This window comes from Chrysochloris asiatica, unplaced genomic scaffold (assembly GCF_000296735.1).
Source record: "Chrysochloris asiatica unplaced genomic scaffold, ChrAsi1.0 scaffold00045, whole genome shotgun sequence".
NCBI classification, from domain to species: domain Eukaryota; kingdom Metazoa; phylum Chordata; class Mammalia; order Afrosoricida; family Chrysochloridae; genus Chrysochloris; species Chrysochloris asiatica.
This window is the reverse complement of record NW_006408563.1, coordinates 9,850,133-9,875,455: the sequence shown is the minus strand read 5'-3', so window position 1 is coordinate 9,875,455 and position 25,323 is coordinate 9,850,133. Positions and strand designations below refer to the sequence as shown.

The 25,323-nt window shown below is 40.9% G+C and overlaps 1 protein-coding gene across 1 annotated transcript in view; it reads left to right on the top strand.

The window, feature by feature from the left end:
- The first annotated feature begins 15,205 nt into the window (after window positions 1-15,205).
- Window positions 15,206-25,323, top strand: part of CFLAR (CASP8 and FADD-like apoptosis regulator) — a 56,018-nt gene continuing 45,900 nt past the window's right edge. Inside the window, exons 1-4 of the mRNA XM_006861987.1 lie at window positions 15,206-15,495; window positions 18,566-18,671; window positions 20,169-20,304; window positions 21,181-21,269. Coding sequence (XP_006862049.1) covers window positions 15,206-15,495; window positions 18,566-18,671; window positions 20,169-20,304; window positions 21,181-21,269 — 621 coding nt within the window. The remainder of the gene's footprint in view (window positions 15,496-18,565; window positions 18,672-20,168; window positions 20,305-21,180; window positions 21,270-25,323) is intronic.

The window sequence follows — 25,323 nt, the reverse complement described above, 5'->3', positions numbered from 1 at the left end:
CCTGTCCACCACGAGTGACCCTGCTGGTATTCAGAATACCTGTGGTATAGCTCCCAGCATCAGCGCAACATGCAAGCCACCCCAGTAGGACAGCCTGACAGATGATTGGTGGATACTTTCATGTGCACAGTGACTATCTTTGCACTCACTACATTTAGCTCAGTATTGTCATATTTTTTTCCCAAAAACCTTTTTTTCAGTTGTGTTGTAATTACCTGGGTTAGAATACTTGCAAAGTAAATGAAGTCCCCAGATGTCCGTTCTCTAGAGATAATCAGAGCTTGCTGTTTAGTGTCATTTTTTGACATTTGTACACTCAAATACAGTCTTTTAAATGTATATATGTGTGTGTGTGTGAGAGAGAGAGAGAGAGAGAGAGATGGCTTCAAAATGTGGTATTTTAGGATAATGAAATGTTTCCATGCAATTTTTTAAGCCTCTGTATGTATGCTTTACTCCAAGTGGATTACGGCGGATTAGTTGTGTGTAAAATTTATACCACCTCATACAAGGTATTAGTCATTTGAGGGATGTTACTTTACGCATTTTGAATCTATTCTAGGAGTTGTTGTTGTTGTTGTTAAGTGCCATCGAGTCGGGTCTGACCCATAGCGACCCTGTATACTTGTAGCTAATGTAGTATACTCACAGAGGACTGGGTTGGAGGTTTGGCAAAAATGAAAGCTTATAGAATTTACAGTTTATTGTGAGAACTGCAAAGGATACACTTTAATAAAAGGTACTGGAAGAGACTGAGTCAGGGATGTTAGGTGAGCTTACTTGGAGACATTCTATTCTGTCTGCTCAAGGTGAGATCCTACAGGTCCCAGGAGGCCTTGCATGGGGGCTTACCCAGCCTCTTAAAACTGCATCTTCAATTGCTTTAAAGCAACAGAATACTGACCTAGAGTTGCAAAAGTCTTCTTTCACAAGTTATCTCCTGTTTTTACCAATCAGGTTCCAGGTATATCTTACTAGTCAACCAGCTCCAGATTGCTTCATTGTCACTAGGTTACGTAAGGATGAGTGGGTATTATATATGTGTAGTCCTGTTATGCCAGTGTAATGATGACCAGTCTGTTCAAGGCCTGAGAGAACCGAGCTTGGCCTGAGCAGACCTGGCAAGGCTTACTAGATCCTACTGAAGATAAATAAGAGACTATTTATCTCAAGGACCTTACCACATTCACAGGTACCCACCTAACTTTATAATGTTGTTGTTAAGTGCTATCAAGTTGTTTCTGCTCATAGTGAAGAGTATAGGGTTTCCAAGGAGCAGTTGGTGGGTTTGAACTGCCGACTTTGTGGTTCAGACTGACCTTTTGGTGCTTATCCTGCAGTGCCACACCAGGACTCCAGCTGTATGACAGAATAAGATAAATGCCAGAAGAGAGTAAAATCCATGTTACAGAGGAGGGGGAAGTTACCTGTTTATTAGAACCAACAAGCTTATGGGAGATATGTTTTGAAACATAGGATAGCATTTCAACAGTCAGAAGCTGAGACGATGGAAGGGGTTTTTCAAATGGAGGCAAATGCCATGGGGCAACATAATACTGAGACAGGAAAACATTGAGATACTTGTCTTAGATTGCCTTATGTATTGGGTAGATTTGTTGTTGTTGTTAGGTGCCATTGTGTTGGCACCGACCCATAGTGACTCTGTGCACAACAGAACAAAACACTGCCTGGTCCTGCACCAACCTCACAATGGTTGCTACCCTTGATTAAGCCTGCTGTTACATCTGTGCCAATCTATTTCATTGGGGGTCTTCCTCTTTTTCACTTACCCTCCACTTTACCAAGCATGATGTTCTTCCCCAGGGACTGGTCCCTTCTGATGAGAGACAGTCTCTTCATCCAAGAGCATTCTGACTGTACTTCTTCCAACACAGATATGTTTGTCCATGGTACTTTTAATATTCTTCTCCAACACCATAACCAAGTACATCACTTCTTCATGGTTTTCCTTATTCACTGTCCAGCTTTCACATGCATATGAGGTGATTGAAAATACCAAGCTCACCTGAGTCCTCAAACTGACACCTTTGTTCTTCAACACTTTAAAGAGATCTTGTGCAGTAGATTTGCCTAATGCAGTATGTTGTTTGATGTCTTCACTGCTGCTTCCATGAGTGTTGATGGTTGATTCAAGCAAAATTAAATCTTTGACAACTTCAATCTTTTCTCTATTTAAATGGATGCTATTTATTGGTCCAGTGGTGAGGATTTTTGTTTCTTTACATTGAGTTGCAACCCATACCAAAGGCTGTGGTCTTTGATCTTAATGAGTAAACATTTTAAGTCCTCTTGACTTTCAGCAAGCAAGGTTGTATCATCTGCATATTGAAGGTTGTTAACGAGTCTTCCTCCAATCCTGATGTCACATTATTCTTCATATAAACCAATTTCTCAGATTATGTGCTTAGCATACAGATTGAATAAGTATGGTGAAGAAAATAACCCTGGTGTACACCTTTCCTAATTTTAAACTATTCAGTGTCCCTTGTTTTGTTCGAATAGCTGCCTCTTGGCCTATGTACAGGTTCCTCATGAGCACAACTAAATGTCCCGGAAGAGCCATTCTTCACAATGTTATCCATAACTTGTCATGACCCACAGAATCAAAAGCCTTTGAGTAGTCAATGAAGCACAGGTAAACATCTCTCTGACATTCTTTGCTTTTAGCCAACATCCATCTGATGTCAGCAGTGGTATCCTTCGTTCCACATACTCTGCTGAATCCGTCTTGAACCTCTGTCAGTTCTTTGTCAGTGTATTTATTGTAGCTGTTTTTGAATTATCTGTAGCAAAATTTTACTTGCGTGCTATATTAATGATATTGTCTGAAGATTTCTGCATTCCGTTGGTCACCTCTCTTTGGAGGTGTTGGGTAGAAGTGGGGGGATACTCTTAGATGCTTGAGCTATGTCTGAGTTTACCTCAGTGAAAATGTAACTGTGGTTAAGATCAAATAGATTCCCCTCCATTGTCTTTGGTGACTCTGCTCGTGCTCTTGTATCCAGTTAGATGATCCACGATCATCCGTATAACAAGATCCTTTCTCATTCTCTGATATTTTCATCCTCATTTTATGTAGACTGTGTGTAGTAACTGTTAGGAACCAGGGAACTTATTAGGGGTGATACTATTTTGGAACTTTTGGGCACTTCCCTAAGAATAATGGGACTGAGCCTCATCCTAGAACTTTATGAAATACACCTTATTTCTTATTTTGGATCATCAATTGTTTGTGGGTAGTTTGCTATAACTGACATACATTGTTTATGAAGTCAAATAATTTTCAGTGTGTGTTCTTAGGCACTGATACAGAACTGTGGCAGTAACACCACAATTGTAATGTACTTATGCTTCAGCGCAACTATATGGTGTCTAGACTATGATTATGTACCTGAAGCACTCCAGGATTCAGGAATGACATGATGATTTATTATTAAACTCCCTCACTGAATATATTTTAGGGGGGAGGCAGAAAATGGTATCTCATGCACTAATTTTAGGATTACAGTGCCTACACCAGAGGAGGAAAGGTTGGTTCATTGTCGTAGCCACTTGAATTGTTTCACACACAGCCATCATCCATAGATTCTGTACACAAATGGAGGAGGAAGTTGGGTTCTTTCATGTTCAGGCTGAATACAAAGAACTCTTGTGAGATGGCAACATGGATCACGTAATCCCCTTCTTTATCCTTTTGGAAACATCTATGTGGTATTCTCAAAGACTTCCCGTTCATAGCTTGGTACTTGAAATTTGCCAGGTACTTGAAACTTTCATTTGCCAGGTACTTGAAAGTTCCAGGTGTGCATATTGCTTCCTGCAGCTGGCAAGGCAGACTTCTTTCCAGTGCTGCCCAGTGTTACGGGGTTGCTGAGAAATTATATTTGTTTCACCTTGTGGCTCAGTGGACATGACCTTGATTTTATGCCATTTCATGTCCTTGTTTCATGTAGAGAAACAGTACAAAGAAGAGAATGTTCAGTATGTCCTTGGGTACAGACAATTCCAGGATAAGGTATGATATAAACTAGTCATACTGGCTGCTCTTTACTGATTACAGGAAAGTTATATGCTTTGGATATCAGGTGGTTTGAAAGCAGAGTTGACATTATATATGAAATGTTGAGGAGCCTGACGACAGCCACATTGTACTGTCCCCTCTTAGGGCTAGTCTTAGTTCCAGGAAGGTGTGCTAAATGTTTTCATATAGGTAATATGCAATGTACATGATACGATGGTGGTACTAAGGAGTACTGCCCAAGTCTATGGGGGCTCATCCCAGGAAAGCTCTATAAAGTAGGAGATGCGTCATCTGGCCCCTGAAAATTGAGAACGTTTTCCTGGCAGGTAAGTGGAAGAGGTGATTCCAGGTAAAGGCACAGGAAAGGACTCCTTGTTGATGTTTAGTTGAAACTGAATGAGCAAAGAGCTTATTAATGAGCGCTGAAGGCAGGCACGAACATTATGAAGCCTTTAATGGGAACCTACATTGGCCAGAAACCACTTGAATTAGGAAAGTGACTTGGTTTAAGCATAAACTTCAGAACACTCATTGAGAGGTGACAGATGTGGAGGGTTATGAGTCCAGAGGCAGGTAGAACATCTGGGTGAGAGATGGGTGCTACAGGGAACACAGTGCCTAAAGTGAGTGCTAAGGACCTAGAGAAGGTTAGAGAGGGACTAGGTAGAATATAGTGGCATTCATGGAGGAATTAATCAGGACTCTGGTGGGATAGAGAGGTTTGGCAAAAGAGGCTTTCCAAGTGCTGTTGGATATAACCTTAATGTAAAAATCTATGATAAACAAAATATCAGCATTTTATATAAAGACAGCATCATATTACAGGCTCTGATGTAGCTTAGCACCGAGTGGCAGTGTGTAAAGGAGATGGTTGTTGTTGTGAAGTGCCTTCAAGTCAGTTCTGACTCATAGTTGACTTGTATATAGTGGTTTTGAGGAGCGGTTGGTGGACTTGAACCACCAACCTTGTGGTTAGCAGCCCAGTGTTAATCCTACAGCACCACACCAGGACGCCAAAGGAGATGGTGGGAGTGGGTATTTGGGTTAAGGTATATGTTGTTGTTGTTTGTGAAGTGCTGTCGAGTCGATTCCAACCCATAACGACCCTGTATAGGGTTTCCGAGGAGCAGCTGGTGAGCTTGAACCGTCGACCTTACAGTTCCAATGACTTTGCAGTCTGGCGCACTAACCCACAGTGCCACACCAGGACTCTTGAGAATTGGAAGCACCATTGTCCATTTGAAACACCAGATTCCTTTATGAGGCCCCAGTTTCTGGTGAAGGGTTGATTGGTCTAGGAAACCTCAGACTTCAGCTTTATTTTTTAGTTTATTTTCTAAGATGGAAAAGACTTGAGCCTGTTTGTAAACTGAGGGGAGGAGTTCCCTGGAGATAGAATGAGGTCAATGAAGGAGTTATAGGGAGTGAATTGTGTCCCCCAAAATATGTGTTGAAATCCTAACCCCTGTTCCTATGGATGTCATCCTATTTAGGAACAGGGAGTCCTTTGATATGTTAATGAGTCTTTATTAGTATAAATGGTCTCCTAAACCTAATCATTTCTAAGGAGTTATAAGGAGTAGCATAAATGCCGAGGCAGGCAGGTACAGCGTGGGTGAGAGATTGGTGGGAGGTGGAGTGGAAGATTTCAAAGAAACTGAGGAAAGCAGGGCTACAGAAGCTGAAGAGACTAGAATCTTGCCTCAGAGCTGAGAGAGAGCCTTTTCCGATAGTCAGTACCCAGAATGGAAACTAGTCACCTCCTGAACTGTGAGAAGATAACATTTGTGTTCTTTAAAGCATGGTATTTCTGTTACAGGGACACTAGAAAACCAAGACAAGTAGACTGAGGGACTCCATGGAGGTGGGAGGGCCCACCCTGGGCAAGCAGAGGGACATGAGGTGTGAAACATTCCTGGTGAGTTTTTAAATGAGAAGGTGGAAGGTTGTAGATTATCTGATGAGAAATGGAATAGGTGGGTGGTGATCTGATCAGATGGAAAGAAAACAAAGAAAGTTGTACATCACTGCAGGGTGTGGCGTGGAAACGGAGTTGACTGAAGTCATGAGAAAGGAATTGCCCAGCAGCAGTAGAGGTGACCAGCCACTCCTTGGAAACCCCAGACAAGGTTGCTATGTGTGGGCACTTGAAAGCAAGTAGAGGGGAAGTTGAGTATGGAAACCCTGTGGATGTGGTGGTGTCCATCTCTGTGCTGTGTGATTCCACCCCTACCCTTTCAGCACTAGTTCCTCCTCCAGGAATATAAGTGGAGGAAAATCTTACTAATGGAGTGTGGGTTGCTAGGGTGACCAATTGTTCTAGTTTGCCCAGGTTTAAAAGTAAGACTTTTAGTGCTCAAACTGGAAAAGATGCGTGCAAACCAGGATGAGTTCATCAGCCAAGGTGTGAAAGGTATGTGCAAACCAGGATGAGTTCATCAGCCAAGGTATAAAAGTGCTGGTGGTCAGGAAGCAAAAGAATGAGAGAACTGAGGGCAGGGAGGGTTTGTAGTAATACAGTCTGTGTCCAGTCTGGAGAGGGCAGAAAGCAAGGCCATTGCTTAGTAGCATCTGGTGGAGTAGACGTGTTACAGAAAGGGAACTGCCTTAACATTTTAGAAACTCATATGGGTGTCAGTTTTGTCTGCATGGGGAGCATGAGTGACTTAAAACAGTGCTGTGAAATGACATGAAGAGAATCACGGTAACTCAGGAGGACTGGGTATTTGAAACCAGAAAAGAAGAAGAACTGGGCTTGGATAGGCCCATTGTCCCTTACCTGAGAAAGGTGAAAGCAGGAGACTCTTTGAAACAAATGAGTGTATTGCGGAGCCAGGCAGCTCAAGCAGGGTAGCGTTGACAATTGATGGGCAAGTGTCCTCTTAACACGGCTCTAAAAGGATCTTACTGATCTACCTCTCTGCCCATCTCTTTAACTATGCTAAATAATATCTGACCTGTGCTTTTTGAGTATAACTCGGGGATACCTTTTGGCTTTCTTTTTCTAAGGTTTGTTGACAAAGGACCTTGTGCACAAAGGACCTCTACAAGCATTTAAAATCCTAAGAGATCATTTCTACGTGGCACATTCTGTTTTTCTTCTCACTTGTATTTGACGTGGTGGTGGTAGTGGTGTGCTGTGGAGTCTTCAGACTCATAGCGACCCTGTATAGGGCTTCCCAGGCTGTAAATCTTTACAGGAGCAGAAAGCCTTATCTTTCTCCTGTGGAATGGCTGGTAGTTTTGAACTGCTGACCTTGAGGTTAACAGCTTGACTCGTAACCACTATGCGACCAGAGCTCCTTTGTATTTGACATTATTGTTGTTGTTAAGTGTTGTCAAGTCAGTTCCCACCCACAGCAACCCTGTATAGGGTTTCGAAGGAGTAGCTGGTGAGCTTGAACTGCTGACCTTGCAGTTCAAACGGCTTTGCAGTCTGGCACATTAACCCACAGCATCACACCAGGACTCCTTTGTATTTGACATAGTCCTTGTTAATTGAATTGGCAAAGATCAAGTGAGGAAGTGATAAAAGCTGATTTTCCAGTTTCAAACCTACAGTCTAGTTGTTTTCTATCTCCATTGCCTCAACTCTTCCACCGTTTCTGCTATCACCGCTTTTCTTGGTAGGATCTCACAGTCTACTCATGTTCTTCCTTCTTGATGGTCCTGGGATTATCTGAAATGAAAGATAAATTATCCCCCCCCCCTTTTAGTTTATCCATCTTCTATAATTTCAGTTGTGATAATTACAATTAATCCTGATAACAATTACTCAATCCCCATACCCTTTTACCAGATCTACCTGGAAAAGAGGAAAACTATTCAGTGGGATTCTGCCTTAACCCCACCTCCCCCACCCCCATGTTCTGAAGCTAAGCACACTCATGAAAATTGTAAGCCAGTCACTTCGTGCTTTCATGGCCCCCCATTTCTGATAGCCAATGTCTAGATGGCCTATCCCTATAAACCCAGTGCTGATGTGGCGCTGAGGGTTAATGAGCCGGACTGCAAACTGGTTTGAACTGCAAGGTCGGTGGCTCAAGCTCACCAGCTGCTCCTCGGAAACCCTGCACAGGGATGCTATGGTTCTGAACAGACTCGACGGCACTTAACAACAACAATAAACCGAGTTTACTGAGGAAATGAGCTTATTCCTTGATATGAAGAATCCTTCCATTCTGGTTGGAATTTTGAGCAACTGCATCCATAAGCCTTTGCTTGTGGTCCAGTTCATCAAATTCAGCAATTTACATTTGCTTGTAGTATCAAGCAGCTTCATCATCATCTGGTCGAGTTCTGGTCAGCTAGCCATCCACGCTAGGTCAAATGGATACTAGCTGCAAAGTTTGGGAGTTCACGCATGCCTCCTGACACTTCAGACCAGCTGGCTGCGTCACTCTCAGCTCTAGCCTTCAGTGGCTAGGTCAGTGCTTGTGGGGTCGGGAGTTCACACATCTCTCTAAGCTTCAGACCAGCCAGCTCTTCCTTTTCTTTCTCTCAAGATAAATGACACGTGGACAAACTCAGCCCATGTCTTTATTTCTGATTTTCTACTCACAAGTAGACCCAGGTGGTCACCAGCAAACATACTAGACTATTCGGGGTTCTCTTTGAGTTTCAGTCTTTTCCCTGACTTTTCTTGCCTTGATGCCTCCAAAGCAAATAGTTTGCTTGATATTGCAATATCCAAACAGTCTGCTTTTTCCCCCCACAAATCTTTCTTTCAATAAGATTCTTCTGTTCTCCCAGTAGTTTCAGGTTGGTCTGCGTGTCTTTTCAAGTAAGAATGCCCTACCTTAGAAGGTTCTGGATGGGGATCAGGATTCCACCTAAGGCCCCATATTCTGTAAAGGCTTAATAAGCATCCAGTTTCCCTGACAAGTTCTAATTCTTCTTTTAGCAAATCCAATATTATAGGCTGAAGTTGGGCTTACAAGTTTTCTGTTGTCATAATTCCTAATATTCATTTCTATCACACTTAAATGTCTATTTTACAATAGTAGGTAGGGGGGACCAATATCCACAAGACAATCCAACACCTAAACATTTTCCCCCTCCTTTACCCATTCAGGCTGGCTTGATCCCTGTATCACAGAATGCTGATGTTCCAAGATTGTGTATAAATCATTATTTACCTCTATCTCATTTAGGCTATGCATACCTCCCTAAATCTTCCCCAGTCTTCATTGCTCATCTGTTACCCTCCCTCTTTTTTTTTTTTTAAGTTTTTATTGTGAGTTGAGTGAAAGTTTACAGGGCAGTCACTTCCCCTCTTCTTGTGTATTGCCCTCCCCCTCCTTATATAGTGCCCTCCCTATCACCCAAGCTAACATGTGACTACTCTCTAACCTGTGTGTGAATTACTCTTTCCTCCCTCCCACCCCTGGTAACCATCAAAGAATGTTTATTTTAGTTTGGAACTCTTTTCTTAAGCTTTTATAATAATGGTCTTATGCAAAATTTGTCCTTTTGTGATTGACTAATTTCACTCAGCATAATGTCCTCAAGGTTGATCCATGTTATGAGGTGCTTTGCAGATTCATCCTTATCCTTCAAGGTTGTGTGTCTGTACCAAAGTTTGATTATCCATTCTTCCATTGATGGGCATTGAGACTGTCTCCATCTTTTGCTATTGCTTCATGAACTTTTTGAAGCCTCCTCATGTGTACTACATTTTGTTTATCCATTCATCTCTTGGTGGACATTTCTACCTTTCAGCTGTTGTAAATAGTGCTACATTGAACATTGGTGTACGAGCCTCTATTTGTGTTCCTGATTTCAGTTCTTGTTCTTTTGGATATATGATGTTGTTGTTGTATGCTGTTGAGTTGATTCTGATTTCTAGTGACCCTATATGATAGAATAGAACTGCCCCATATGGTTTCCTAGGCTATGGTCTTTATCGGAACAGATTACTAAGTTTTTTTCTGCTTTGGATTTGTTGTTGGGTTCAAAAGACTGACCTTTTGGGTCACCAGGGCTCCTTTTGGGGTGTGTACCTCCTTTGTATTCTTATCTGGTCACATTCCCTTTCCTGCACTGGAAGTCATTTTTCCGAATTCAGTATTACCACTATGCATCTCTATGTGTATTGTAGCTAGAATTTTTTCAGAGAATTTAGTTTAGGGTTTCTCAGTTTTGGCATTTACTGGTGTTTTGGACTGAATAATTCTTTGTTGTGGGAGGCTATGCATTGTAAGATGCTTAGCAGCAACTCTGACCTCTACCAATTAGATAATAGTAATGCCTCTCAGTTATGACAACCAAAAGTAACTCCAGACATTGCCAAATGCCCCCTGAGGGACAAAATCACACCAATTGAGGTCTTAATCTAGCCTATTATATTGTAGAAATTTTCCTTATCTCCGTGAGCATTTAAAGATACTTATTTTAAACTCTTTTAGATGTAGGATGTGAATTCTGTTTGTTTCTGTTGTCATGGTGATTTTTATTTTTGTGCAGAGTAAATTTTAAATATGAGCTCACCTTCTCTGCAGCAGAAGTTATTCCTTGGATGTTTCATGTGCCCTGGGTTGTGAAAGTGTCCGTGTGAGGTGGTTTCATGTTTCTTCTGTCATTCCCATGGATATCCTTAGTCCTTGGGTAATTTCCTTAGCCAGCAAAGTAGTGACTATTTGGACCCTTGTTGTTGTTGTTAAGTGCTGTTGAGTTGGTTCCAACCCATAGTCCCTGTGTAGGCTTTCCGAGGAGCGGCCAGTGGGCTTGAACTGCTGACCTGTGGTTCAAACTGACCTTGCATTCCAGTGCATTATCCTGCAGCGCCACACCAGGACTCCTAACCCTTCTATAGTTCACTTCGTCAAGTACCTATCACAATTGACTGCCCCCAGTGCGTTGGACTACAAGATCAGTTTGAACCACAAAGTTGTTGGTTCAAATACACCATATGCCCCTCAGAAACTCTTATATAGGGTTGCTATGAGTCAGAACCAACTCCACAGCACTTGACAAGAACAACCACACCCTAATTTAAACACATTGGTATTTTGCTGTCTCTGGTTGGCCTAACTCAGCATAGGGATCTGTAGTTTTCCTTTTGATATTTTCTCTGAATGTGCCAGATGCTCCCACTGAGTAATTTGGATTTTGTTGCCAAATTATGCCATTAGCTCAGAGGGAAGATAGCATGCCAGTTCTCTTGCTGAGTGTGCGTGATTGGCAGAATGCAGTCTTGGCTAAGATGGTTGGAGGGAAATAAACTGAGAAGATAATGTTTTTTTAAAAAGGCTTCTCTAATTTTCGTAGCTCTTGATGGCATTGTTATTATCTCTGATACTTAATGAATTACAATAGTCAGATTATTTTTGTTATTAAATGCTGTCCAGTGAATTTCGACTCATAATAACCCTGTATAGGGTTTCTGAGGCAGGAGCAGAAAGTTTCATCTTTCCCCACATAGTAGCTTGTAGGTTCAAATCGCTGATCTTGATTGTCAGATTGTTACTGTTAAGTGTCGTACAGTTGATTCTCTCTCATAGTGATCCTGTTACAGTTTCTAAGGTTACGGAAGCAGAAAACCTCATCTTTCTCCCTTGGAGTGCCTGATGGGCTCAAGCTTCTGACTTTGTGGTTTGTAGTCCAGTATTATCCTACAGAACCACCACACTGTTGTTAAAATGGAATGAAAAATTTCATTTCTAGCAGTTCTATTTGGTTCTTTTTCAAATATGTTTGGTGAATTTGGATTATATCTCACTTTTTACTTATGTGTTTGATGACCTCTTGTTTATTTTATTTCCTTCAGGGCATATGAATATTTTGTAGATTATAATAACAACTGCCAACAACATTGTGACTTTTAGTAGGGGATAAAACAAGAACTTGACCGTCTTTGCATGGAAACTTGTGATTAGGTCAAAGTACTGCTAGCTTTTTGTGAGCAGAATATAGATTTAGGCTTTCCTGAACGTACAAAATTAATATTCACCTTTCAGGTTAAAAAAAATTACATGAGTATCATTTTTTCTACCTTTTTTAGTATATTTCACTTGTTAAGTAATTCGCAAAAGCCCACATTTAAGTAGAGTTTAACTGAATTGGCATGGGACTAATACAGCCATACCAATATTTATCAGCAAATATACATCAGGTAGGATGTTTCTTTTTAGTTTGAACTCACCGATTTAGACTGCTTGTGGGAAGGCCAGGCCAGTATGATGATCTATTTTTATTTAAATTGAAAAAATTCTTAATTTTGAAATAAATATTACTTTATTGCTGTTATACACTAAAATCCTCATGAATATGTCCAGTGATGGGGAACTCTGGAGCAGTAGGACTCAGCTTTTTCTTTTCTTTCATAGCTAGGTCTGTGTAATACCCCATATATCCCTTTTTACTACCAAGAAGCTCAGAGACAAATTCATAGGCCACAGAAATCTGTTTAGGCCTTTCTGGCTTACATAATTATATTGTAATCTCCATTCGTTTAGCCCCTTTTTAGTTTCTAATCTGTTTTCCCTTATGGAATTTTTCTATTTATGTATTTTCATTATTGTTGTTGTTGTTAGGTGCCATTCATAGCACATAGCCATTCGGTACCAACTCATAGCAACCCTATGCACAACAGAACAAAACCTCCCAATTGTTGCCACACTTGAGCCCATTGATGCTGCCAGTTTGCCAATCCATCTCGATAAGATGCCTCAAATCTTTTGTGGGCTGAAATTATATATGTTGTTGTTGTTAAGTGCCATCAAGTCAGTTCTGATCTATAACGACCCTGTATAGGGTTTCCAAGGAGCAACTGGTGAGCTTGAACTGCTGCCTTGTGGATCAAACCGACTTTGCAGTGCTGCGCATTAACCCATAGTGCCCCACTAGGACTCCATGAAATTATGGACAGACAAATAAAACAGATACCATTTTCCTTCCTCTAAGTTAGCTAGATAAGTATACAAACGTTGTGGTGGTTGTGCATTGTCGAGTTGCTTCTAACTTGTAGCGACCCTGTATAGGGTTTCTTAGGCTGTAAATCTTTACGGAAACAGAAAGCTTTGTCTTTCTCTTATGGAGCAACTAGTAGATTCAAACTGCTGACCTTGAAATTAACAGCCCAGCTTGTAATCCACTATGCTTCCAGGGCTGCTTCTATACAAATACACTTGTATACATATGCATAGCAGCAGTTCGCAACTTGCAGATGGGTTGTATGACTACTTAGTTTTGCTAAGATTAGGTTTATAACCTGAAATGTTGTGTCACCCAGAGCACAAGAGCTCATTTAATCTCAAAATAGCTACAAAAACCCCTAAACAAACCCTTTAGAGTAGCATACACAGTCACTGTCATTTGTAACTCAAATTCTGAAAGAAAATGTGTTGAGCTTCAGTGGAAGAAAATTAAGTTCATGGTATGAACTCCAGTGTCCCCAGTGTGACAGCTTTCCCTAGTTCTGTTCTATAACCTGCCCTCCCTCCAGTGACACCATAAGGAATTCTGGTGACAATTATTGTCACGTGACAGGATATTGAGAATGAGATATTTCTACGGGGCTCCCAGTCTGAAGAGGTGATGGAAACCTGATGTCTGTTTGGGTGCAGTGGCAGGTCCTATGAGCATTCATGATGGAATTATGGAAAAGGCCTTGTACTTTGGGGAGGATGGCTGTACAAATTTCTGATTATAGGTATGAATGTGGGACTTTAAGATAGGAGAGTAACTGGAGAAACGGATAGAACCCTCTTTTCCCCATCCTTTATGATATCCTGCAGAGAGTCCCTTTTGCTTGCATCCATATTTATTCAAATTTACAAGGGTAGTGTCACTGAAAGTCATTGCAAAACTATGGCACCAACCATTCCTCCCATAGCCTGCACTATTCAGCTGGGTTCGATTATCCATTGAAGTGACCATACAGAACCCAGACACCATAGTCACAGTTATGCGGTTTATTGTAGAAGTTAACAGGTTACAATTTGGGGTCAGAAATACTCAGGGCACAGTTGTTCCAGTCAACTGCTGATAAAAGCCCATAGAACACACCACTCCACCATAAGCCTTACCCTGAAGGTAATCGGCTCTAGCTCTCCCACTTAAGTAAGTGCCTGAAGGCTCCTCATTCTACAAGCAAGCCTCCTGCCCACAGTCACTCACAGTCTGGGAAGTCCACTGTTCTGCCTCGTTCTCTGGTTCTTTGATCTGCTCTTGCTCCTCTGCTACCCACTCCTCCAGTTGTCTCAGCTTTCTGTCTCTGGGTCGAGGAGGTTCAATGTGCAGAGATCTTGGGGTCCAAAGAACAAGCTCCACGCCTGACTCGACTTCTTTGATGGTAGTGAGATCCCTGTCCTGCTTCTGAGATGGTTCCTTTCTACCCATGCTAGAGTTTCAGGACTTTGTGATTACAATGAACTCTGTTAACATCCACAGTGGAATCATGCCAACCTATCAGTATCTCCTCCCACCTTCTCAGACCCACATCCAGCAGGCAGAATCTGTGTTTGGTTGGAGTTTCAGACTAGTAGAGACATTTGATAATTCACTAAATTACAGTCACTGAAACCAGTTTCTCTAATCAGCTGACTTTTCCCTTTTCTTTCCACTGAAGTCATGTATTTGTAATATATTCATAAACTTCCTAGTTGAGATTTCCCCTTTATTGTGTTTTCTACTTTGATAAAGGTCATGGGACTTTGAGGGGGTGACTTCTTTGTCTCTGTTTCATATTCTTGAAAATGTAGGTTGTATGTCATTTGGGACTTTTTTTGAATTAGTCACCCAGACTATTAAAGACATCTTTCTGTGTACCTTATAGATTAGAGACACCAGTAACAAAAGAAGAACCTAGTTACTTTGATTGTAGTTAAATGCTGTCAAGCCCATTTGGACTCATAGCAACTCTGTATAGGATTTCTGAGGCTGTAAATCATTACAGGAACAGAAAGCCTCATCTTTCTCCCATGGAATGGCTGGTAGTTTCAAACTGCTCGCCTTGTGGTTAGCAACCCAAGACGTAACCCACTCCACCACCAGTGCCCCTTTGTTAACTTGATTAGATTTTTTAAAAAAATTCCTTTTTAACCACAGAACTTCTCCACTGGAAAGTACTTGGAAAGAAATGAAGAAATCAACCAGAAATGAAGTTACTATCCTCAAGGCTTTCTGTTGAATGGAAGAGCTTTATTAGTGCAGTTGCTTGGAATGTACAGGGTATCTGCAGCAGTTATCCATCAGGTCGAAGAGGCACTTGATGAAGATGAGAAGGAGATGCTTCTCTTTTTGTGCCGTGATATTGCTGCAGATGTGGCTCCACCCAGTGTCCGGGACCTTCTGGATATTTTAAGTGATAAAGGTAAGCTGTCTGCCATGGACTTGGCTGAGCTGCTGTACAGAATAAGGCGGTTGGACTTGCTCAAGCGGATCTTGAAGGTGGACAAAGCTGCAATGGAGGCCCGCCTACTTAAGCACCCTCACCTTGTTCCGGATTATAGGTAATTCATCTAGAGGCTGGACTGGTGGGAGGGAGTGAGGTAACCTAACTGTTACTGAACAATAGAAAGGAGGATAATAAGAAAAGCAACCACATAAATTAAGTTCTCTATCCACTAATTCAACTGTCAAATAGTGCTGTTTTTATTCTCTTGAACTCTGGATTTTTGGAATTTATTTGCTTAAATGATTTGAGTAGCAGATCATAATGAAAGTATAAGGGACAAATGGGTGTTTGCCTGAAGGATAGAATGCTGAAAACTGAAGAGAGCAAGGAACAGCTATGAAAGAACTAGTAATTCTTTCTGTCCTCTGACAGAGTGAGATCTGCAGTCTCATTGGTGAGCTTCTTTTCGGTGATGTTGTTGTTGTTGTTGTTATGTGCCGTGGAGTCGGTTCCGACTCATAGCGCCCCTGCGCAGGGTTTCCGAGGCTGCAAATCTTTATGGGAGCAGAAAGCCTCATTTTTCTCCCACGGAACAGCTGGTAGTTTCAAACTGCAGACCTTGAGGTTAGCAGCCCGATTTTTAACCACTACGCTACCAGAGCTCCTTTTCAGTGATGTTAGAACCTGACTATTTTTTGGTGCTGAGAAAGGAAATAAGTTAGATTGTGAACTTTCTGACTGTTGTAGGCTACCTTCTGTGAGTTTCTCAGCATCCTGAGACTCTAACTTAACCATAAGGTCAGAAAGAGTCAGAGTTAGTGAGATAACAGCAAGCAAGAACCTAAAGCACCTTTTAGTGAGAAGAGAATCCCCTTAGGTTTGCCTGAGTTGTTCCTTCTTATTCAGGCAGTAATGTTGAAAGGGTCAAAGGGCCACAGAAGCCATGGGAAAGACTATGTTTCTAGAGAAAATGAAGAGAACTTATAACCTTAAATTGGTGTTTCTTTTTTTTTTTCCAACCTACTAGCCTTTAGTTATACCACTAACATGTATTTGGAGATAATGTATGTTATCAAGAAATTAAACTAAAGAGGGCTGAATGCAATTCAGGCTTTGGAAAGAATTAGACTTTAGGTCTGAGGACCTGTTTGAAGGCTCAAACTTAGCAATTACAAACCATGTAGACTGAACAAGTCACTTACATCATTGGATCTTAGTTTTCCTACTTGTAAAGCTAAGAATAACAATACCTGATCTCACAGTGTTGTTATAACTTTGAATGTGAAGTACTTTTTTAAACTGTTGTTAAGTGCCATCAAGTTGATTCTGACTCATAGCAACCCTGTATAGGGTCTCTGAGGAGCAACTGGTGGGTTTGAACTGCTGACCTTGTGGTTCATAGTCCAGTGCTGATCCTCCAGTGCCACACTTGAAGCGCTGTATAAATAGCTAAGATTTATTATTGTTGTTGTCATCGTTGTTATTCTTGGTCACCTTTGACCCTCTCCAGCATCATATAATGTCGGTAAGCTTAAAACTTTTTTTTTTACATCATTGACTATATTTTAATGAATAAGGTAGAATACTTTCTCCATTTTCTGTTTCTGAGTGGAGATTGTTCCTTAGGTGTTTTGGTCTTAAAGGCTCAGCAGTTGGAGTGGAGGGCTAGATTCATTTACTCATTTCTTCAGTGGGCTTTATTATGGGCTGATATATGCCAGGTGCTTTGGTAAGCTCTAGAGATAAAGTGCCGATGTGGCGCTGGACTGATAAGCACAAGGTAGGTGGTTCAATGCCACCAGTCATTCCTTGGAAACTGTATGCAGGGTCTCTATGAGTCAGAACTGACTCGATGGCACTTAACAACAACAGGGGGAAAAATGAGTGAAGAATCCCCCATCTTTAGGAATTTGAGAGTCTCATTGGGGAAACGTCTTCTAATCCATAATTGCAGTGTGATGGTAATAATACTAATCACTAAGTTACCCAAAAGACCCAGTCAAAAGTGATGGTGCTTCTCATGGGGACAGAGGTGAGTGAGTCAGAAAGAGCTTTCTATACAAAAGCTCACGATCCAGAAGCCTTTTACCCTTGGAGTTTGGAAATGGGACAGGATATCCCAAGTATTTCCTTGCTTTAGAATCCTGCTACTCAAAGAATGATCCCTGGATCAGCAACCTAGGCATCACCTGGGAGCGTGTTAGAAAAGCGGAGTCTCAGGCCCCACCTTTGTTGTTGCTGTTAAGTGTCCCCGAGTTGTGTTCCAACTCGAAGTGACCCTGTATTGGGTTTCCATGGGATTGAACTGCTGACCTTGCTGTTCAAGTCGACCTTGCGATCCAGTGCTTTACCCTACAGTGCTACACCAGGATTCTCAGAATCAGCATTTTCACTAGATGGCTCAGTGACCTGTGTACACATACAAATTTGAGATGCTCTGCTTAAGTAAGAACATTACCATGGACTGTAACAACTGAGTATTTCTGTCAGAATCTTCCAGGCTACAGGATTAATATGGAGTTAAATAGGTGTTGAGTGTGGTGTTGCTAAGTGCCATTGAGTCATTTCCGACCCTCTAGGGTTTCCAAGAAGAGGCTGGTGTGTTTGAACCTCCCACCTTGAAGTTCAGTGTATATTCTTGGCTAATATCACACCTCCTCTTTGGAGTAAATGAACTGTTAAATAGAGATGACAAAGGTTTTTGAGTTCTATTTCCATCTTTCATGTTAGTCATTTAGGTTCTTAACTCATTTCACCATAACTTCTGGGGCAGTTGGGGGATTCTTTAGGTAAATTCTGTTCTCCTAGAGTTGTGTTTAGAGCTGTTATTTGGAAAGGGAGATTCCACCTTTTACTAAAAATAGGGATCCCCAGTGTGGTGCTGTAATTAATATAAGCACTGGGCTGGGAACCACAAGGTAAGTGGTTCAAACCAGTGGCTCCTCAAAGCCCTACACTGGGTTGATATGAGTCGGAACCGACTCAATGCCATTTAACAACAAGGTCTTTTCTGAGGGTGATTAGTATACTGACATGCCAAGAACCAGGAGCCAAGAACCAAAGTTTTAACTTCTTATTGGTATAGGACAGACATGGGTTCAAGCCAACCTTGCAATCCAGTGTTTTCACTAGGATAGTTATCTGAATTTACTAAAAGAAACTTGTTTTTTCCTTTCTGTTTACAGAGTGCTGCTGACAGAAATTAGTGAAGATTTGGACAAAACTGACGTATCCTCATTAATTTTCCTCATGAAAGATTATGTAGGCCGAGGCAAACTAGCCAAAGACAAGGTGATTTTTCTGTCTATTTCTTGGTTCCTGTTCTTAAGAGCTTCTGAGAAGCTGGAGTCTGTTCCTTAGAGCATAAAGAGAAGGAGGCAGGTAGCCTGCTACTGTGTCAGTGGACAGGGAAGCCCACACTGGGGGTGAAAAAAAAAAAGTCAGAAGAATGTTGGCTTTTCCATAATAAAATTAATAGGAAGAAAGTTGGTTTATGAACTGAGAGGAAATGAGGTAATAGCTTCTAATGTGACCTTGAGTATTTCTTTCATCCTTGGATTTTATCTTTATTCTGTAAAATCCATGGGTCTGACTTCTACAGTAATTTTCTCTCTAGTTTGACAGATCATCTGGGAAAGTTAGGAAGGTTAGGAAGTCGCATGTGCTCGTGCTGAACAGAAAGAAGTGGGAGGGACTAGTCAACTCTCATCTTGTCTCCCTGTTACCATTTCTTTCTCTTCAGTTAGTCAGGGTCACTGCATGTAGACGTGGGGAGGGGAAAAGCAACTGATACATCTGCAGAGTGGCAGAAGCAGAGAGTTGAGGTTGAAAACTAAGCAGGGGCGATCATTTCAGGGATGTTGTGATTGCTGGAAGAAGATTTAGATTCCAGTTGGCTCTTCATGGCGTAGGACAAATCAGGAAAACCTTGGGTCTCTTCTTACGAAAATAGGTCGTTAGTGGTTGGCCTGGCCTCTAAGGACTCTGTAAGTCATTGCTTAAGTTTCCTCATATTCAGTAATAACTGCAATTTCATTTGTGAAATTTGTGTGCCCCACCATTAAATGAAAAATGGAACTTCATATTGGTGTCTCCTGACCAACTTCTTCCAGTGAATTGTGATTATTATTTTTAAAAATAAAAGGCAGTACTTAGAAAACAGTAACTAAATGTTAAACAGAAGGGAAGTAAAACTAAAAGTGATGCTTGCTTCTGAATTTTAGTTCTTTCACAAATCACTGTGGCCCAGGGTAAATGAGTCACAAAATGTCCTAGCCCAATTGTACCTTTGCCCTTCCTTATGACTCCCTGAGTCAGATGAGTTGGAATGTCTGGCATAGATGAAAATATTTTAAGAACTTCAACACTGTGCAGCTGGGATTTTTCACACAAAATCTTTTTCACTGTTATCTTCTTTGACCCCTTTCCAGGAAAGCCTTTGTTTTATAGTAGAAAACCAGCCTGGCCTTTTGAAAGAGAATGAAGTCAGTTGGTTTTAACTTTCAGGCTATTGTCACTCAATAGTACACCTTGATGACACAAAATGGTCCATATGTCTAGTTACCATCCAGCTACCAAAAGTCTTACTGCTACTTTTATCCTGAGTAAGATCCTGAGGGACCATTTGCTCATGACCTTTGGTCTAATATAAAGCAGAAATGTCTTTATGTCACTGTAGGAACTCATCACATTTTTTTTTGTGCTTATAAATCACATGGCCTGAGGTTCACCTTTGTGACTTCACTGTTAGTTCCACTGACATTTGTTTCTTGTTGGTGGCTCTTTCAGAGTTTCCTTGGTCTTGTGGTTGAATTGGAAAAACAAAATCTGGTTGCTCCAGATCAGTTGGATTTGTTAGAAACCTGCCTAAAGACCATCCACCGAATAGACCTGAAGACAAAAGTCCAGAAATACAAGCAGTCTGGTAAGAAGAAGGTTGGCCTCTCATGTACCTTGTGCATGGCTGGTTTGATTGCTAAAGAGTCTTTTGTTGGGTGAGTGGATGGAATGGAACCTGAATGTCCACAGTCCCCACTAGCTATGGCTAGAGGGCATAGTCCTTCATATCCTTCATAGCTACTGGTTCCATAGGCTTATATCTGTAGCCACAGAGCCTTGGTCCTCTGCACAATGCCCCAAGTAGTTCTTAGCATTCCTGGCCTTCGAGAAGAGTCAGTACCCCAATTTCCTGCTCAGGCTGGAGGAACTGTGGGCAGTTAGGGCTTTTGCAGTGTGTACCAAGATTTCTGGCCTCTCTGTAGTGTTTGGCATGACCACCATTCTACTATGAGTAATATCTGGTCACAAGGGCCCCATTGATTCCCTGCCTATGTACCTGGTTTCATAAGCCCCCTTACAGAAAAGGGTATCTTCAGTGTTGACTGATAGCCCCTCTTTCCAGGCCCACATTGGCATTTCCTCTTCCTGCACCCCCTCCCCATTGTCATTTGGCTCAGTCTCAGCTTGGCCTTTGTTAACAGCCCACTCCCTTCTTAGAGTCACATCAAGAGTAATGATCAAGACCCAGGGGTCTAAAAACCCCTCTTCCCTTACATATTCCTAAATGTCCCATAAAGGAACCAGAACAGAAGTATCATTTTTAGCCCATTCTTAATGACATTTGCTGTTATGGCATTAATTCATTAAGATACCTGGAAATTTTCAGGTATTTTGAAAGATGGTATATTTTCTATTTCTATATGATTGATTGTTTTGAAAAGTGATTGTCCTTACACTGATCCAAGATTCATTTGAAAAAAAATTGTAACATCTTAACTGGGTACCTCTCTTCTGTCTACAGCTCAAGAAGCCACAGGAACAAATTATGTAAATGTTTTCCAGGCATCTCTCCAAAACTTGAGTCTCAAGGAACCGCCATATAACATAGGGGTGAGTCCCGAGCAAATGTATGGAATTACAGCATGAAGCAGTTTCAGAGTTCAGTAAAAACATACATATTCTCAAAGCATGTACTTGATATAATATCTGAGAAAATATATAATGCAAAATGTGTATTTGTTTTAAAATATATGCATAATCTTTTGTGATTGCAAAGCTAATACATATTCACTGAGATACTTTAGAAAATACAGAGAAAATATAAAATAAAGGAAATAAATCAACCAGAATCTCACTACTCAAAGACAATCACTGTTAATATTTTGTTGTATTTTGTTCTGGTATATTTAGTAACTGTGTTAGCATATATGAGGAGGCTTTAAAAGTTCATGTAAAAATTCCATTATCTTTTAATTCCATTTTTCCACAAATTCTTTGAAGCTCCCTCATCCAGTTGAATGTTTTGCCACTGTTCATTTGTGCCTTTGAAAATTTAACTTTTTAGGCCCTGTCACATGCGGCCTTTGCCGGGCTGGTTCCTCTCTGAGGAGCTCGGGACACGTGTGGAAGGGTAAACTGTGGACACTGGGCAGATGCAGCCCAGGATGACTTGGAAATAGAGCAGCATGCCTGAGGAAAGGAAATTGTGTTAGGCAAACTGTCGGTGCATGATAGTTCTCAGGTTGCTTGACATGAGTGAGAAATCTTCCTCCATCAGGAACTCAGATGTCTGACAGCAACTCTTTGTGACTGACACCAAGAGAAGTAATTGTCATGAAGTTTCCCCTGCATCCCTGACAGGAAGCAAGAGGAATGGCCTTGTGAACTTCAGCTTGCCAACCCGTATTCTAGAAAATGGAAACTAGACCTTGGAAATCAGCATTGTTCTCCTCAGGGAAAGATCTGAGGGAAGAACAGTTTTCATCAGAACCTATGATCTCCAAGCTAATGCTATAGGATGTTGTTAAGTGCTGTCAAGTCAATTCTGACTCATAGAGACCCTGTATATAATGTTTTCAAGGAACAGTTGGTGGGTTTGAATCATCAGCCTTGTGGTTAGCAGTCCAATGCTTATCAAATTTGTAAGAAAAAATTTCAAGCTGGTTCATCTTCAGAGTAAAGAGAACAAAGGCAACTTAGCTGACCCAGGGCACAAATTGTTACCTGGCTACCACAGAAGAGGAGGGGGAGGGAACCTGTTTAAGAAATAGAAACTTTAAAAGAGGATTTTATAACCATAAAAGGAAATAGACGAAGACTGTTCACTCCATAGTACTCAGCCAATGAGGAACTGGGAGAGCTAGGACTAAAATGCTTGTGAAACTGTCGCTGGAGCGCACCAGCCTGTCTTGTGTTTGGGCACCCAATTTTGCGAAATTGCCTAATAAAGCCTTACTCGCTAAAGTGGGTATGGATTGGATTTCTTGAGCTTCAGTAAATACTCATGATGACCTCATGCTGGAGGAAAAAAAAAACTTTTTTAAAAGCAGGACATGTTCATGGGCAAAAAAGTTCAAAATATATAAAAAAAAAAGTTTTAAAAGCTTGTTTTCCTCCTACTTCTATAATATTGACAGCAGTATCTTTTTCTAGAGACAGTTTTTGTTAAGCAGTTTCTTCTGTAACCATCCAGAGATAGTCTATGTACATAATAATTTTTGTTTTTTCCTTTTGTGCAAATAGCAGCACACTATGCCCATTGTCCCAGTGTGGAGCTGTCTTTTGTGTAATCATTATTTTAATGCTTCTATAGGGTTCCATGTTTCAGTTGTATTATAATGCATTGGACTCTTGCCTTGTTGATCTGTATTTACTGTATTTTCTGTAAATATTGAGTCCTCGCGTACAACCTGCACTAGGAAGATAATGAGTGAGGCGGACAGTGTGGTTGGCAAAAAAACCACACAATTATTTGCATAAAAATATGGCAGACTACTATAAACAATGTGAATAAATGTCTTTGTCCTTACCTCACTGTGCTTTTGCGTTTTTACTGAGCTTATTTTAATGTTTCGGCAGACATTTTTTTGTGATTGAGTGATGAAAGATTTATTTCTGGTTTATAAGCATTAATATCACATAGTTGCTTTTGGTTGTTGTATTAGCGATAGATAGTACAAGGTAACATCAGAACTATACTTTGGTTAAGCTTTTCTCTTAAAAAGGTAAGTCTGGTGTTATCTCATCTTCATGCCCATATCAAAGTGTGTGGAATTTGTGGTGTGGACTTAGATCCGAGAGCAAATTTCATGGTTAAAATATAAACACTTTTATAAAAGTATGTGGTGGAAACATTGGCTACCCTGGTAGCATAAATTCATGGAGAATGTGAGCTGCAAGAGATAGCAATTAGTAATAGTGTTTCAGAACTAAAATGGATGTCAGGGATTATACTGTGGAATCCCCTCATTTCACAAATAAGAAAACAGGTCCAAAGAGCATTTCTACCTTTAATATACCTTCTATATCTAATCAACTACATGCTTAGTCATGCCATCACTTAGGTATAGCTTACATTTTAACAATCAAACCATGAGACAAGATAGATTTGGGATTCAGAACAGATTTTCTGAACTTTCTTTGTTATTGTCTGTTTATATGTTGTCTCTCGCTGTAATTCTTATTAAAAAGCCTGCCATGCTTTTACTATTGTGTATTTTGTAAATGGGAGTCCTGGTGTGGCGCTGTGGGTTAATGCGCCAGATTGCAAAGCCGTTTGAACTGCAAGGTAGGTGGTTCAAACTTACCAGCTGCTCCTTGGAAACCCTATCCAGGGTCACTATGGGTCAGAACTGACTCGATGGCACTTAACAATAACAACAACAATTTTTTAAATGAATGCAAACTTGTGTACTGTCTAAAGAGCTCTGTGTATAGTATAATTTTCTCTTGAATTTTCTATATTTAATGTGTGACTGATCATTTAGTGTAAGTAGTTACTATGAAATATGCATTGTGAATTTCTCACTAGATTTAAGAGCCTCATACCTGGATGTTTGCTCGTATAAGGCTGTAAAAATGCTTTAAAAATTAGAGTAGCATTAAAGAACACATACTGCCAACACCTGGTGTGACACTCACTGTAGGATAAGCACTGGATTGCTAACCATAAAGTCGGTGGGTCAAACTGACCAGCTGCCCCTCGGAAGCCCTATACAGGGTTGCTATGAGTTGGAACTGACCCTATAGGACCTAATAACAACAACAGAATCAGCACATTATAGAGTAAAAGATTTGCATGTCTCTGTAATATAGAGCTTTTAAAATCTACCTTTGACTTCATCTTATATCATTTTGATAATATGTAAAAGTGAATGCACATCCATGTGGGGTGCCAAATTCTATTTATTATGATTGACATCTGGCTAAGTGAGTGATTATTAGTGATAAAATTAATTTACATGTTTTTCTTTGATTTTTACACATCAGCTTAGCTTTACAGATAGAAAACTTTTTTCTTTAGGCTAGGGTAGCTTCAGAAGAGAACTGTCACTTGAAAGCAGAGTGTATCGGATGATGAACAGTATATGTATTGTATGTGTATTTTTCTGAGAAGAAAAAGGGTCTGTTTCAATTTTCCTTCTCTGATGAACTCCACTCTAGCTCTCAGAAGTGGTACTGAAGTGAGGAGGGAAATAGACAATTCCATAGGATGAGCACTGGACTAGGAACCACGTGGTCGGCGGTTTGAGCCCACCCGTCACTCCACAGGATTATGCTTTATGCTCCAGCAAAGATTTAAAAAGTCTCAGAAACCCTACACAGGGTTGCTGTGATTTAGAACAGACTCAATGGCACTTCACAACAACAACAATAATAGTTGTTGTTGTTAGGTGCCATCAAGTCAGTACCAATCCATAGCAACCTTATGCACTGCCTGATCCTGGGCCAGCCTCACCACTGTTGCCACGCTTGAGTCCATTGATGCTGTCACTTGGCTAATCCATCTCGTTGGGGGTCTTCCTAATTTTCTCAGACCCTCCACATTACCAAACATGATATCCTTCTCCAGCGACTGCTCCCTCTTGACAATATGTCTGAAATATGAGAGATGAATTTGGCCATCTTGGCCTCCAAGGAGCACTCTGGCTACACTTCTTCCAAA